At 38.0% G+C, this 16,615-nt stretch overlaps 1 protein-coding gene across 1 annotated transcript in view; it reads left to right on the top strand.

Moving 5' to 3' along the window:
- The first annotated feature begins 3,112 nt into the window (after positions 1-3,112).
- Positions 3,113-16,615, top strand: part of agps (alkylglycerone phosphate synthase) — a 42,529-nt gene continuing 29,026 nt past the window's right edge. The window contains exons 1-7 of the mRNA XM_084123385.1: positions 3,113-3,325; positions 9,926-10,015; positions 12,192-12,282; positions 12,371-12,491; positions 13,501-13,575; positions 14,817-14,888; positions 15,582-15,661. Coding sequence (XP_083979511.1) covers positions 3,165-3,325; positions 9,926-10,015; positions 12,192-12,282; positions 12,371-12,491; positions 13,501-13,575; positions 14,817-14,888; positions 15,582-15,661 — 690 coding nt within the window. The 5' untranslated portion in view covers positions 3,113-3,164. The remainder of the gene's footprint in view (positions 3,326-9,925; positions 10,016-12,191; positions 12,283-12,370; positions 12,492-13,500; positions 13,576-14,816; positions 14,889-15,581; positions 15,662-16,615) is intronic.

The following is a 16,615-nucleotide window of genomic DNA, read 5'->3' as shown; positions in this document are numbered from 1 at the left end:
GCCTTCACCATACCTAGAGATTGGCATGATTTTATTTCAGTTAGCCTAAAAGCTAGTTTGATTTGCATTGAGAGATGATCTTATGGAAAGTACCCCATGCCAATCTCTAGGTATGGTGAAGGCTATGTGATGATGTGGGGCTATTTTAATTCCAAAGGCCAAGGGAACTTTATCAGGATGCATAGTATCCTAAAAAAATTTTTTTTAAAATACTTAAAAATAAAAATCTGCCTGCCTCTATGGGAATTTAACATAGGGGTGTACTCACTTATGCACCATGTATTTTAAGGAAGAACATTTATTTATTTACGATACATTATTCATTCACAAAGAAAATTGGTGTCCTTAAAGGTTGGATTTTTCCTAATTTTTTAAATTAAGGCATTAAGTTCAATTTCCAAAATATGATTTTTTATTCCTCTTTTTAGTCAACTTTAGCATGGGTGTATTAACTTATGCATTGCACTGTATATACATCAGTAAGTGTAGTAGCTCAATAATGTAATGTTATCAAGTCAATTTCTGATCATTTATAATGTTATTTAAAGTCCCCTGTGTGGTGAAAATCCAGCTTTTAATGTTTATATGTCTATGTGGTGTTTTTAAAATGATTTAACCCTATGGTGTTCTGGGTCTTTTTAACCCACAAATGACTTGCTGAATTTTTTTAAATGATCTCTTTGTCCAGATGGCATGAAACATTGTACGGCTCTCAACCCTCTCTAGATCAAAAAAAAAAAAAAAAATTGTAATTATATGTTTTTATGTTAGTGTGAAAAAAAAAATAGTCACACTCCTGGTCTCTGGGGTCCCTGGAGACCCCGCATAGAAAATAGACAAAATTCATCATCAAAATCAGAAACAACACAGAACACGCATAGACAGAAATGAAGTGGCACACTTCTAATCTTGAATCTTGGGACGAAACAATGGCACTGATATATTTTAAGATCTGTCAGTGCAAGTGGCTTTCAGTAAAAATAGCTCAAACATGCATTTTAGTCTGGGACTAGGCATAAGCCTTGTCTGTGAAACCGGGGGTAAAGGTTTTATTTAAAGCCCCCCTGTAGTCAATTATTTTATCCAAAATTACATATTTAAACGTTTTCTTTCCTTGAAAAAATGTCCATGTCTTAAAATAGCTTGAATGTAACTCTTGCCTCATTTAGTAAAGGTGGTTCTATGAATATGCAAATGAGCCCCGCCTCCACTCACTCACTCAGCTCAGAGATCCACTCGTTGACGATCACACGTTGATCTGATTGGTTACCAGCGATTTCAAAGCGTGTTTTTGAGACTGTCTTTGGTTCACTGCAGTTTTAAGGAGAAAATACTCAGCAATGGTGTCGACTTATGAATTTACACATGGTTTGTCTTAAAGCATATTAAAAACACCACATAGACATTTAAACAACATTAAAAGCTGGATTTTCACCACAGGGGGACTTTAAAGCCAAGAGTGTACAGTATGTGAAGAATGCTGAAATGGTTTGATGATTTATGGGTTTTTACACCTGCATTTTCAAAGCATGAGTCTTTATGGAACACAAAAAAATATGGCAAAGTGGGTTTGTTTTTGTTACAAGCAAAGTAAAACAAATTTAGTTCTGTTTAGTGTAATTTTGTACTAGAACCATATGAAACATGCAGGCACTAAATATATAAAGTAGGCTACTTTTTTGGGAATTAAAGGAATATTGACTTCAAATAAATCAATATTTCTGATTATTGTCAATGTTGTTCAGATCTGGAACTAAGAGGACTCAGTTTATGTTATTTTATAATTTTGACGTAGTATTATTATTGTATAATTTTAGAAGTTATATTAGCTATCTCAACATGTGAGAACCAACTGTATGAAAACAACAAAACTTACAGTAAATAGATTCACAGTTCAAAGATTTAAACTTAAATGCTGCCAAATGTAGGTTTTTGAGAGAAAAAATATTTTATTCTAAGAGATAAGACAGTGAAAAAGTGATATTTAATAAATCAAATTTCCATGATTTAAAGGGGACCTATTATGGCCCTTTTTACAAGATGTAATATAAGTCTCTGGTGTCCCCAGAATGTGTCTGTGAAGTTTCAGCTCAAAAAACCCCACAGATAATTCATTAAACCATGTTGTAAATGCCCATTTTTGAGTTGAAGCAAAAGTTCTCCTTCACGTCTTATTGCGCTTAAACTGTCAAAAACACACAAAGTTCATAGTCAGTTATGTCTGTGAACATAAACAGCAAGTAAAGAAATCACATGTGTATATTAGATCTGTATTAATGCGACAGGAGCATAATATACTGTACCTACAGCTATATATACTGTAAATATGAATCAAACAACAAAGAAAAACAGATAAACACTCACTGCTCTTTCCTGAATAACTTTAGTAGCTTTAATAAGAATATATTTCTTACTTGAATGCAGCTGTTAAATGCTCTGGCGAGGAGATAAACATGGCGGGCTGTGTGCAGCTCACTGAGGGGAGGAGCTAAGCTAATTGGGCAGAGACTGTCAGCAGTTGTGGGCGGGGCCTAGCTGTTCTAATGTCTAGTCAAGTCACCTTTATTTTTATAGCGCTTTTTACAATACAGATTGTTTCAAAGCAGCTTTACAGAGATAACTGGAAAATAATGCAACAAAGTTTGTTTCCAGAAGAAAATAGCGTCACAGTCCAGCTTAAGTAAGCTGAGTGATGTTTCATTTTTGTTATAAAAAAGTTATTAATTTAGTTAATTTATATATATATATATGGCTGCTCTGGAGACAACCATGATTGTCCAGCTCAGTTCAGTTCTCATATAATGGTGTCAATGCATGCAGATCAATAATATTGTTGAATATTAAATTAAATGTCCCAATGTGACGTCACATTGCATAACAACTTGAGGCTTATTTTGAGACTGTTTGTGATTTATTATGGGGATTAAAAAAGCAGTGGGTGGATTTTCACCATTATAGTGTGGTTGTGTACACACACTGCCGACACACATTGATGTTCAAACATAATTTTGCGTAACAGGTTCCCTTTAAGTATAGTGCCAGGGAAGATCAGCTCGGAGGGAGGCGGAGCGCGGTGCATGACGGGACGCGTCAGTGAGTAATCTCCACCTCATCCCTCCATCATCAGCCGCGCGCTGACCTCTGACAGCAAACGCGGAAGCAGCATGGCGTCAAACAGCAGCAACGCACAGCAGAGACTCCGAATCATCGCAGGACATCTGCAGAAACGCACAGAAGATGGAAACACGAGCGTCGCGGCGCAGGAGTGCAAAGCCGAGGCGTCGCGATCCGACCCGAGCAGCCTGACACCGGTGCCGAAGAGGAGGTACAGTATATGTGTGCGGTGGGGTCCAGCTCCTCACACACACACCGTTCACATACATAAATAAGCGCTGCATGTAAAGAAAGAGCAGTCGCGTGAAGGGACCCAGCAGCGGGCGTTGTATTGTATCAGTGTGTGAAAGCTGGAGTGAAACAAAGTGTCCATTCATATCCCGGAGGAGGAGGAGGGTGCGGCGGCGCGCGAGACCTGGACATGTTCAGTTTTCTTTCTTTTTTGTTTTCATAATCATTGTGGTCATTGCACATATCGCAGGGGTTACACGCGCAGCGAGCAAACCGTTGCCTGTCACAGGACTGCTGGTTCCTCCATTATAAACTCGCTTCAGCCCTTAAAGCTATAGGTCACCTAAAAATGATTCCTGTCGTCATCTACTCAGCCTCAAGGAAACGAGATTTAAGAACCAGGGCATTTGCAGTTAAATTTGGGTCTGTTCCTCACGCAAAGCTATTAGATAATTGTAATATGTTGCACGAGTCATGTGGACCGAGCCATATGGTGCTTTTTGGGGGGCTTGACAGCCACTTTCATTGCCTGTGATCTTCTGTATAGTAAAAAAAAAAAGTTGTGCAACATGAGGGTATAAGTAGATGAAGGTTTTACAGTTGTGTGAACTCTATCGGTCTCTCTTTATAGCTTCTGAGTTGTTCAAGGGTCCCTGAGAGTGTTCAGAGGATCTGTGGAGAATACATGGTGATCTTTCTAACTGATTTCCAACTCTTAAATGACTTAAGTCATCCATTTAAAATGTATGTGCTTAAAGGGATAGTTCACCCAAAAATGAAGATTCTGTCATCATTTACTCACCCTCATGTTGTTCCAAACCTGTAAGAGATTCTTTCTTCTGTTGAACACTAAAGAAGATATTTTGAAGAATTTCGGTTACAAAACAGTTGACGGCACCCATTGACTTACATAGTATTTTTTTCCTACCATGTAACTCAATGCATGCCGTCAACTGTTTTGTAACCGACATTCTTCAAAATATCTTCTTTTGTGTTCAACTATCCCATTAATGAAAGCTATTATATAGTGTTCTTTAAGTTTTTTTCTTTATTCTGGAGGTCGCTGTGTGCTGAAGGTCTAGGTTTGTGAGTCCTTGAGTCTGTAAAGATTGATATCTCCTTGTTTCCTGAGTGTTCAGGCATGTGCTTTCCTTGCAAGTGATGATGATGATGATGCTTCTGTAAACAAAAAGGGCGTTGGTTATTTCTGTGTGTTCTGCCTCTCAACAGCTCTGGCCTGAAGCTCTTTATGGCATCCATTAAACTCGTGTGGACTCATTATATAGACTAATTATCTTTCTAGAGCGCTGCTGTGATTTGATTTTTTGCTTTCTTTCTCTAAGGTTGTTATATCCTTGACAGCCGTTATCACTGTCCTCTTGTAAGTTAGTGGATAGATCATTGGTCCCTGTGAATGTAAATATGAGGTGATCTCCCCACGAGTTGAATTTTGTCTGTCAAAAGTTATCATGGCAAAGCTGTGCTGTGATTGGGTGAGGGCCGGGGTGGCCTGACTTTGTGTTCGCTAACGGGACTTTGCTGCCATCTAGTGCGGGACACGAGGTGAAGAAACCTTTGACCTACTGAGACACAGCTGAAAGATTTTAGTATGTAGATTGTTTTTGGCCGTGCTGTCGGTGTCATGCTGTTTTCTCAGGCAGTTTGGCCACTTCTAGTACAAATCACAAATGTTTTCTCTGACTGAGCTTCTCCGTATGAACCACAGTTGTGGTCTTTGCGCTGGAACACTTCTCTACCTACATGACCTATTTCCTGTATTTGGCCCAAGTGTTAAAGTGGGCATGAAGGAACACAAGTGTGTGTGTGTCGGACTTTTGATTACTCGATGGGACACACTTACAGCATGTTGTTTTTACAGTGCTTTATTTACAGTACTTGCACTTTAAAATAAACTTCAAATGTTGGTGTCTTGGTGTGAACCGGGTATGCTTAAGCATTCTGTCCTTTAAGAGTCGCATCTTGTGACATCACGTCCTGTTTTTGTTTTTTGTAGATGTTTCTTTGGTCCGTGTTGCGTTCATATTTCAGTCGAACCGCACCAGAGTTTGTGTGGAACTCTGTGTATCGGGTAGCCTAGAAATATAGACGCACCCTAGTGGCAGCAAATTTTATTTTGCACTCAGTGTCGTCTAGCAACTCTCCGTTTGCTTGTGAGCTGGAAAAACCAAACTCTAGTCAGGCCAATCACATCGTGTATAGAGTCGGTGGGCGGGGCTTAACATAATGACGGCAGAGTTGCGACGGTTCCCTGCTACTTGAAAACAAAGATGGCTGCTGCTGCTGGCGAACAGCGGTCTCGAATCGGCTTTGGCCGCGACTCTGAAAGACTTGGAGTCAAGATTTTCTTTGAGAAAAGAACAAAGAACGGCACTTAGACCTTAAAAAAGGAAGATGTGTTCGGAGTTTTTCCGACCGGATACAGCAATAGTTTAATCTATCCACTAGCTCCGCTGGTGGGAGAACGGTCTGGTTGGTTGTAGCGCTGTGCTATTGCGTGCAGAGGGAATATGAAAGACTACCGTTTATCCCGGCCCTCGGATTGAGTCCTGCCAATGGTGTGTTCCCAGACCCAACATCTTGATGTGGGTCTGACTTGTCAGGCTATATATCGGGGCCTTTAGCCCTCAAATATCAGTAGCCACATCTCCTTTACAGATTTGTGCAAAACTTTTGTGATATTTCCTAAATGTCGATTACGAAATTATGGTGTTTCCATTAACCGATTTATGCGACTAAAACGTTACTGTTTTTCCTCTCGTGATAAGTCATTCCAAAAATCATGACAAACATTGTTGGTATATATCCCAGCCACTGCACTAGATATTATTTTTAATCGAAGGATTGAAGGCCTGAAAAACACCTCATGCGAGCGTAAAAACTTGTTTGCGATACAGGGGAGTTTTTGCGAAATTGGTGTGTTTCCATTTTCAATGTGTATTTTCAATTCGCAATTTCAATTTGTGTAATTTGAAGGGTAATGGAAACTCTCTGAAGTCGTATTAGAGATGGATTTAGCTTTGGCATCTTTCAGACCTGGGTCAGACTTGCACATTCCTGTCGTTGCATACACACACTCTCAAGAGGCCTAGACTGCAAGTGTGTGTATTGGGACAGGCCCTAACTTTACTTCTCCTGGTCAACATATGTACGACATTCCCAGACGTGTGGAAAGAAACACTTAGGAACAATAGGCCTCACTTTTATCCCAAAGCTCTGTATATCCAGTGCAGTTCCTTGATAAGATACTGCTGGCATTTCTGGATGTGTTTGAATGTTCGTTGTCAAAGAGAAATGGTAGCTGTAGAGTTTGTTGAACTTCCAGTAGTAGAAAGCTTTGCTTTTCAGCATTCTTGTATCTTATCATGCCAGTCATTATACTGCAGGGTTTTACAGTATTTCCTCTTGGTAGTGTGTGCCAGATGAACAGTTACTCAAATGTAGCCTTCATCTAGAAAGATCACATAGTTTATTTGGTTTTTACATTTTTGGTCCCATTTGCTAACAGGCTAACTACTGCAGCAGAATTTCATTCAAGCCAAGTCTGTCATATTCAAAGAAAGTTGCTTTGTTTGAGAGCTTTTGTCTTAGTGCATTATAATGAATCAATCCAGCTCGTCTTTTAGTTCAATTTCAATATGCCTGAAAAATCCCTAAAATTATTTTTCCTGTGTAATTTATAAAATGAGACTGGTTCTGTATAACTATGTCTGCAGGAGTGAAAATACATAGGCTGAATGTTTTTGTGGGTCATTGAGGGTATATTTAGGGTTTGTTAGTGTCTATTATTAGACTCCGCTAGTGTTGACAACAAATCTCGATATTTCGATATGTATCGATACTGAAATATCTGAAACGGTTCCAGTACTCATTTTCAGCAGTATAGATACACCGATACCAGCTCTGCGTTCTCACTCTCTTTCTTCTCTCCGACGGTGAATTGACACACACCCTCCTCCTGTCACTCTTTGCTCCAGTTGAATAGTGCCTGTATCGCACATCATTTTAGCCATTATCACAGGTTTCGCACTCACAACAAAAGTGCCGCGCACATAAAGCCGCCTCTCAAACAGCTTGCGATGCCCAAACTGACTTTTATTCATGGCTAATTGCACTTAAACTGTCGAATACACACAAAATTATGTCAAAATGCCATCTTGCCAAGTATTCTGGTAAATACAGTCAGTTTTGGAACATAAATAGTTGAGAGGAAAAGCATGTTGTGTATCAGTATATTGGATCCGTGCTTAAGCTCTTAAAGTGACAGCAGCCTCATAAACCTGCTGCTGTAACTCTAATTGTAAGCATTAATCTGTATTTAATTTTTACAGTGAAGATTATCCAGTGTTATTTTACATTTGACTGCTTTCCTTTCTGTAAAATTTCTACCATTAGACCCACCTGAAAAACTAGTCGTGTTTATTTCATTTGTCTCTTTATTCCATTGTATTTATTTGTGCTCTTTCTTTATTTTATCTTATCTTATCTTTTATTTGCTCTTATTTTATTACTGACTGTTTACTTGTCTTTTTTTGTAAGTGTAGTCAAACGATTCAAATAAAATCTCTCTGTGCTGAACGTAAGTTATTGCAACAAAATTACCCAAATTATCAAAAAATTATGAGATGACAGCAAATGATCTGTATGGCGGTACATATGGCAGTTTCCCCCCATGGTATTTGAGTGAAACGATTCTACTTCAGCTGATTCAGATAACGTCTCTGTTTCTGTCTTCTTGTCAGGTCTGTCTGTCATTTTTGTCTGCTTTGCTGGAGAGAAGTGTTCAGTGTCTGTATTGAGAGTTTGAGGGGCTGTTTGTCAGAAGATCCAGAAGGTTCCCTCCTCTGGTCAGCCACTCATGCTTGTGCGCACGAACAGCGTGTGTTTAGTGTGAGTCTCGCAGCAGGCTCACCGCTCTAGAGATCACAGCTGTGCTCAATCCTGGAGGAAGGAACGTGTGCTTTAGTTAGTGCTGTTTTCTAAGGCAATCTTTACAATTACTATTGATCATGCTTATGGTTCGAGAAAAGACAGGAGAGGTGTGCGGTTATTTTTCTGAGCAAGAAGGCCCTCGGGTTAAGAAAACCCTTAGTGATGATATCCTCACAACTATAACTAAGAGGTTTCTTAACTTAAGGAGAATGTGACGTGGGGGGATGTTTCAAACCATAATGTAGTTGAAGTGCGCACACATAAAGCCGCCTCTCAAACAGATCACGAGTGCCAAATTTAGGTTTTTTTTGCTTAACTGGCCAAATACACACTAAATGATGTCTAAATGCCCATCTTGGCGAGTATTCACCTAAACACAGTGGTTATGTCTATGTCTTAAGCGAGTTGGGAAAGCAGATACATGTGTATCAGTATATTGGATCTGTGCATTCACTCTTAAAGCGACAGCAGCCTCATAATCTGCTGTCGTCTGTGTCATTAATGTTAATCAAACGACAAAAGACAAAGAGAAAATCACTTTTGTCAAACTTTTGTCAAATCAAACTTTTGTAACTTTAATTGTAAGCATTCATCTATATTTAATTTATACAATTAAGACTATATGGTGTTATTTTACATTTGATTACTTTGTTAATTACAGGTGATTACAGGTAATACTTACCTGATACTGTTAGACCCACCTGACAAACTTCAAGGTGCTCTAAGCGATGCTGGGTGACGTCACTTCTTGTTGACGTTCAAAGTATTGTCAAACAAAACAGAGGCTAGCTCGACCCTCCCTCCTTGAAGCCTCCTTGTGCTGTATGTAAAAACAAAATCCCCCCCATTGTAAAAACACAAATACATTGAGTGAGAAAACATTGACATAATTTAATAAAGAAAATCATTGCAATATTTTGTTAAACTACAATTTTACACTCAACATTAACAATTTATTATTATTTAGAAATATTGTACAATAAATTCTGACCATACAGGCATGTAAAAAAAAAAAAAAAAAAAAAAAAAAATATATATATATATATATATATATATATATATATATATATATATATATATATATATATATATATATATATATATATATATATATATATATATATATAAAACATTAAAAAAACATTTAAACATTAAAAAAAAAAAAAAAAAAATTATATATATATATATATAAATAAAAAATTTTTTTTTTATTTTTTATTTAAGTTTATGGCTAATAAACTAATACATTTAAACTTGCCAAACAGCAGATTTTGCTTAGTGCACATAAAACAGTGCTGTTTTTGGCATCCTTTCATGCAGTGACTAGATAAATACAGCAGGAAATATATGACTCTATATTCTGTTGACTCTTATTTAAAGTGTTTCTTATCCGAAGCTCTCTTTACTCTGAGCAGAAGTGAATGCTGTGACCTTCAGGACTTTCATAGTAACACTATCATTTGTTCATGAGCTCTCTCATTATCATACTATAAAGACAGAAGTGCAGTCTGCAGGTCACTATAATTGAATATTATATTTGCAGACGTGCAAGACAAAGGTTGCATGTCATTGAATATACGTTGTGACATTGTTAAACAGCGTGTAAACTCGTGGCCTCTGTTTCTTTCAGGCAGGAGGTCATGAAGTGGAATGGCTGGGGTTACAGTGACTCCAGGTTCCTGTTTAATAAAAAGGGTCAAGCAGAGTTCACAGGCAAACGGTGAGTACGACGCACCAAACAAATACCCATTAGACTCAGATATTTCCTTCATCTGTTCTGGGGAAAACATGCAGAATTGTTCAGAGTGGATTTCAACATGATATAAATGTTAAGCAGAGCTGAGTGCGCTACAATCCCAAAAATAGACAGTTCTGTCATCCTTTACTCACCTTGATGTCTGTATGACTTTCTTTTTGCTGAGGAATACAAGAGCATATGGTCAGGATGTTAATTGCTAATGTATTTAATTTTGTTAATTCAGTTTAAAGTTTGTTGAGATTGATACGGTCAAACCGACCCCATCATTACTGTTCGTATCTCTGCATATCAAGTGCATTTTGTTTACAACAAGCGCTGCAAGCGGTCAACCAATCACAACAGACTGGGCCATTTGACCAATCAGAGCAGAGTAGATCAATCACAACAGACTGGGTCATCTGACCAATCAGAGCAGAGTAGATCAATCACAACAGACTGGGTCATCTGACCAATCAGAGCAGAGTAGATCAATCACAACAGACTGGGCCATCTGACCAATCAGAGCAGAGTAGATCAATCACAACAGACTGGGTCATCTGACCAATCAGAGCAGAGTAGACCAATCACAACAGACTGGGTCATCTGACCAATCAGAGCAGAGTAGACCAATCACAACAGACTGGGTCATCTGACCAATCAGAGCAGAGTAGACCAGTCACAACAGACTGGGCCATCTGACCAATCAGAGCAGAGTAGACCAATCACAACAGACTGGGCCATCTGACCAATCAGAGCAGAGTAGACCAATCACAACAGACTGGGCCATCTGACCAATCAGAGCAGAGTAGACCAATCACAACAGACTGGGCCATCTGACCAATCAGAGCAGAGTAGACCAATCACAACAGACTGGGTCATCTGACCAATCAGAGCAGAGTAGACCAATCACAACAGACTGGGCCATCTGACCAATCAGAGCAGAGTAGACCAGTCACAACAGACTGGGTCATCTGACCAATCAGAGCAGAGTAGACCAATCACAACAGACTGGGCCATCTGACCAATCAGAGCAGAGTAGACCAGTCACAACAGACTGGGTCATCTGACCAATCAGAGAAGAGTATACCAGTTCAATTCACATTTATTTGCATATCGCTTTTTTAAACTATTATTTTCTGTATTGTGACGTGCAGATGATATGTCTAGCTATGCGATGTGGATTTTGTGCACTGTTGTGTTTCGAAACGTGTCATTGTTCTTTCCAAACATTGCCATAGTGCACTTGAGTTTCACGCAGGGTTGTGGCTTCCATGAGACGGGTCTGGACAGAGATGTTTACCACAGTCTCAAGGACACACACACACACACACACACACACACACACACACACACACACACACACACACACTGTGTAATTGTACAGACAGAGCGGCGCTGCTTCATCACACACACACACACACACACACAGATGATGTGCTCTCACTGCCATATGCCTCCTTCACACAGAAATGTCATTCACAGAACGTCTACCGGTATATATTGAAACGGTCATAGACGTCGAATAGCACATGCAGAATCAATCTGGAAATGATTCTGAAAATCTTCAGAATTATTTCCAGAAGGTGTTTTCATCATTACTCCAGTCTTCAGTGTCACATGATCATTCAGAAATCATTCTAATATGATGATTTGGTGATCAATTATCATTGGTACTTAGTGGTTATCATTGTATAATATTTTTGTGGGAAACTTTATCATTTTTGTTTTGTTTTATACAATATTGTTATAATATTGTTTTACTTGGGTATTAAATATATTCGGTAGGAGCTTCGTCTCTTCAGTTTTTCCTAGTTGAGTGTGATGTGCTCACGCCATCTAGTGGCTGGAAAACTGAACACAAGGACACATCTGGCAGGATAAGCTTAGAGAGATTGTGTTAAAGATTTATTTAAATCGTTTTGAGTTAATAATTGTTTACAATTGAATTTAATTAAGAACAAAAATCATAAAAGAAAAAAATCCAAATAGAAGAAAATAACTGGATTTTTATTCGTGTAAAAAATCCTAAAATAACAGTAGAGTATTTAGCCTCATATTACATGTTTTGTATAGACTTGAATGGGAAATGCAGATTTAGGGAACGGTGCAGTGTCAGTTTGCCGGCGATGGGCTCGTGAAGTGTGTGTGCTGGTTTCAGGTATCGGTTGAGTGGGCTGATCCTGCCGAGTCTGAAGGACTGGTTTGAGGGCACGTTTGGAGCCAGTTTACAGCATAAATCTCCTGCCACAGTGAGTGGAGTGTGTTTCAGACAGCTGTGTGTCAGACTCTTGTGTTGTGTGATTGTGTGTGTAATACGATATGTGTGTGTTCCTCTAGCCCACTCTGAACTTAAGTGCAGTCGCTCCTCCTAACCTGAACGAGCCCTTCGTGGAGGATCTGAAAGCGGCGGGTGTGTCCGCGTCACATGACCCAGAGGACCGGGTTTTCCGAGCGCATGGTAAACAACGTTGTGTTTGGCAGAAAGAAGTTTGATCAATTTTCCAAGCATGCATAAGAATTTTGTCAAGCATTCCCTCATATTTCACTGTGGGGAATTTTTTTCAAACAGATATTCGGTTTATTTTAATATACATTTCTTATTAAAATGTGATAATGCTAAAAATTATAATGGTCCTAAAATTGGTTTTATTTATGCACACTATAATCAGTTTTGGTTTTCTTTTGATTTAGGGGTGAAATAAATTCATTCATTCTTTTTTTTTTATCACAAAATTTCCTAAAAGGGAGTTTGTTCGATTGTGATAGAATTGCTGAAGCTAAAATAAATTAAAAATAAATTAGAATAATGTTTTTTATTTTTATTTAAATTTAATCAAAACACTATAATATTTTATCATTTAATATATTAATCATTGTACAGAAGTCTAAAGCTATATTTATTTGATCAAAAATACAGTGAAATATTATAACCATTTAAAGTAACTGTTTTCTATGTGAATATATAGTAAAGTGTAATTTATTCCTGTGATCAAAGCTGAATTTTCAGCATCATTACTCCAGTCTTCAGAGTCACATGATCCTTCAGAAATCAATCTAATATGATGATTTGATGCTCGAGAAACATTTATGATTATTATCAATGTTGAAAACAGTCGTGCTGCTTCATATTTGTGTGGAAAACATGATTTATTTGTTTTTAGCAACATTATAAATGTTTTAATGTAAGATTTGATCACTGCAATAAATCCTTGCTCAATAAAAGTAGTAACTTCTTAAAATAATCATGCTCGCTCCAAACTAGTGTATTTTATTGAGAGGTTAGTTTACTATATGCTACCTATATAAAGTCATGTGTTCATATCACTAAAAAGATTCAGATTGAGTTTCACTTCAGTTACTGGATCTTTATATTAGGTGTACAGTAGTACATATGAAAGCGCTATATAAATGCCTCTTCCGTTCATGTTCATGTTCATGTGTGTGACAGTGTTTCTCCTCCTCCTCAGGTCACTGCCTGCACGAGATCTTTGCCCTGCGTGAGGGGAGGATCGGACGCGTGCCCGACATGGTGGTTTGGCCCAGTGAGTGACGGCCTCAGTTTGCTCATTAATATTCATGAGAAGCTGCTTTCATTAGAGGGAAAGGGGCGTTCTCCATCCAGTGAGACTCTGGCTGCTCTCTGATTGGTGGATTCCTGACAGCACCCATTCAGCAGCTCTGATTAACGGCCCAGCTTTGATTAGGAGAAAACCCAAGCGGCCAGCAAATCATGTCCTCCCTCTCGGAGAATTCACCCGTCCCATCATCACGCTGTCCGGTCACCCTCGCAGTCTCCTTCAGAAAATCCTCCTTTTCATAATCTTGAAGAAAAGTCACTTTCTCTGCCTCTGAAATGACCTGTGTCCACCGTCCAATCAGATCCCACGGGATATAATCACACATGCGTGTATACATTTATGAAATATTTTTATGTATACTGAATATATATATATATATATATATATATATATATATATATATATATGTATATGTATGTATGTATGTATATGTGTATATGTGTATATATATATATATATATATATATATATATATATATATATATATATATGTGTATGTGTGTGTGTGTGTGTATATATATATATATATATATACACATATACACATATACATACATACATACATATACATATATATATATATATATATATATATATATATATATATATATATATATATATATATATATATATATATATATATATATATATATATATGTATGTATGTATGTGTGTGTAAATATAAATATTTAATATATAAATAAATAAAAAATCATAAATATATACATGCATGTGTGTGTATTTATATACACAAAATAATTATACACAGTATGTAAATATAAATATTTAATATATAAATAAATAAAAAATCATAAATATATACATGCATGTGTGTGTATTTATATACACAAAATAATTATACACAGTACACACACACATTATGTAAGACAAACTTTTATTTTGGATGCGATTAATCATATCTCAGCCCTAATATGAAGACATTTAGAATGTTACAAAAGATTTATATTTAACATTCTTTTGAACTTTCTATTCATCAAATAATCCTGAAAAAAAATGTATCATGATTTTCTGAAAAAATTAAGAGAAGAGAAAAACTTTTTGATTTTTTTTTTTTATCTTTCCGACCCCGAACCTTTGAGCGGTACTTTACGCGTAAGGGTTGTGTGTTATGGTTATGGTTGTGTGATGTGTGTATACTGATATGGAGGTGGTGTGTGTGTCATAAGTGTGTTTGGTTTCATCAGGCTGTCACAGTGATGTGGAGAAGATCGTGGATCTGGCCTGTAAACACAACGTCTGCTTGATCCCCTACGGAGGCGAGTACCTTCACAACTTATGCACAATTACACGCAATTAACCCTAACCCTGTAGTGAGTACATGTACCCCTGGTTTCACAGACAGGGCTTAAGACTAGTCCTAGACTAAAATGCAAGTCTGAGCTGTTTCCACTGAAATAAACTTGCACTGACTGATCTTAAAAATATATCAGTGCCTTTTTAGTTTTAAGATGCACATCGGTAATGTTTTTTTCTAAGCATGTTTATAAAAATTACTTAAATGTCCTAATTGATCTATGGTCTAATCCTGGCTTAGTCTAAGCCCTGTCTGTGAAACCGGGCCCTAGTTACTTCATATTACTCAGTACTTAAATACAGAATTATAGTTTAACAAAGACACCTTAAAAGAAAAGTGTAAACCAAGTGTACTTTGGTTTTCAAATAATTCTGAAAATAAGTTTGTCAAATAATACTGGAAAAAATGTTTTGTGGAAATCATGACTTCCACGCAAATCTGATAATAATCACTAATAATAATAATAATAACACTGATAATAATCATAAATGTTTCTTGAGCAGCAAATCATCATATTAGGATGATTTGTGAAGGATCATGTGACACTGAAGACTGGAGTAATGATGCTGAAAATTCAGCTTTGATCACATCTCTCTCTCTCTCTCTCTCTCTCTCTCTCTCTCTCTCTCTCTCTCTCTCTCTCTCTCTCTCTCAGGTGGCACGAGTGTGTCCAGTGCTCTTGAGTGCCCTCATGAGGAGACTCGCTCCATTGTTTCTTTGGACACATCTCAGATGGTGAGTGTTTGCAGCAACACATGCACACTTACAGGTGTGACGCGTGTGTGTGTATTCACGGTGCGTATATTAAACGTACACGCACACAGAGCTCTCTCTGTTCTCTCTACCTGTCTGTTCTTTCTCTCTCTCTCTGGTTTTCTCCTCTCTCCGCATACTTCATCTGCGGCTCTGGCGTTGGCTGACCTGTGTCGGGGTCGTGGGGTCACGGGGTCGTGCACATGAAAGGCAGTGTGTCTTGAGCGGTGAGGTTGTTTATGAGCGCAGTGAGTGATTGATAGCGGAGGGGCGGAGACAACTGTGGTTTCCTGAAGAGCATTTAACCCTGTGGGACAAAACCTGCTTGATAGTCAGAAACGCCTGAAACACACACCAGCTGAAGCCCGAGCTGTACGCAAAGGTGTGATTGTGTGTGTGTGTGTTTGTATTGTTCACTTTTGGAAATGTGCCAGTTTTTCACTAGAGGAAAGTCACGATTATCTGTGTCAGAGGAGATGGTTTGCAGCGTTTGTGTTACTGTGGTTTGTGGTTCACACACACACACACACACGCGCACACATTGACCTCTGTCGGTCTTAGCTCAGATATGTGGGCTGAGTTTAGCAGCAGTGAACGAGTTTGAGGTTCACAATGTTGACATCACTGCACTTTAATCTAAATCTCGCTCTCATTCCAGCCGATTAGAGTCATTTTCACTAGTCTTCTGTACACACATCTCTGCTGTTTTTGTGTTTATAAGCTATTCTCTACTGTATTACATTGTGTATCTCACATTTGACTGTCTTTGGCCATATGCACATACTGTTTTTATCCACGGGAATCACAGAATCCTAAAAAAAGTATCACAGGTGATTGAGTGAATGATTTCTGAAGGATCATGTGACACTGAAGACTGGAGTAATGATGCTGAAAATTCAGACAAACATTTTGGTAACAGTGTTGCGTGAACCTCAG

This window comes from Abramis brama (genome assembly GCF_963993115.1).
Source record: "Abramis brama genome assembly, chromosome: 8".
Taxonomy (NCBI): Eukaryota; Metazoa; Chordata; class Actinopteri; order Cypriniformes; family Leuciscidae; genus Abramis; species Abramis brama.
The sequence above is the reverse complement of the archived record's forward strand: the minus strand, read 5'-3'. Positions and strand labels throughout refer to the sequence as shown.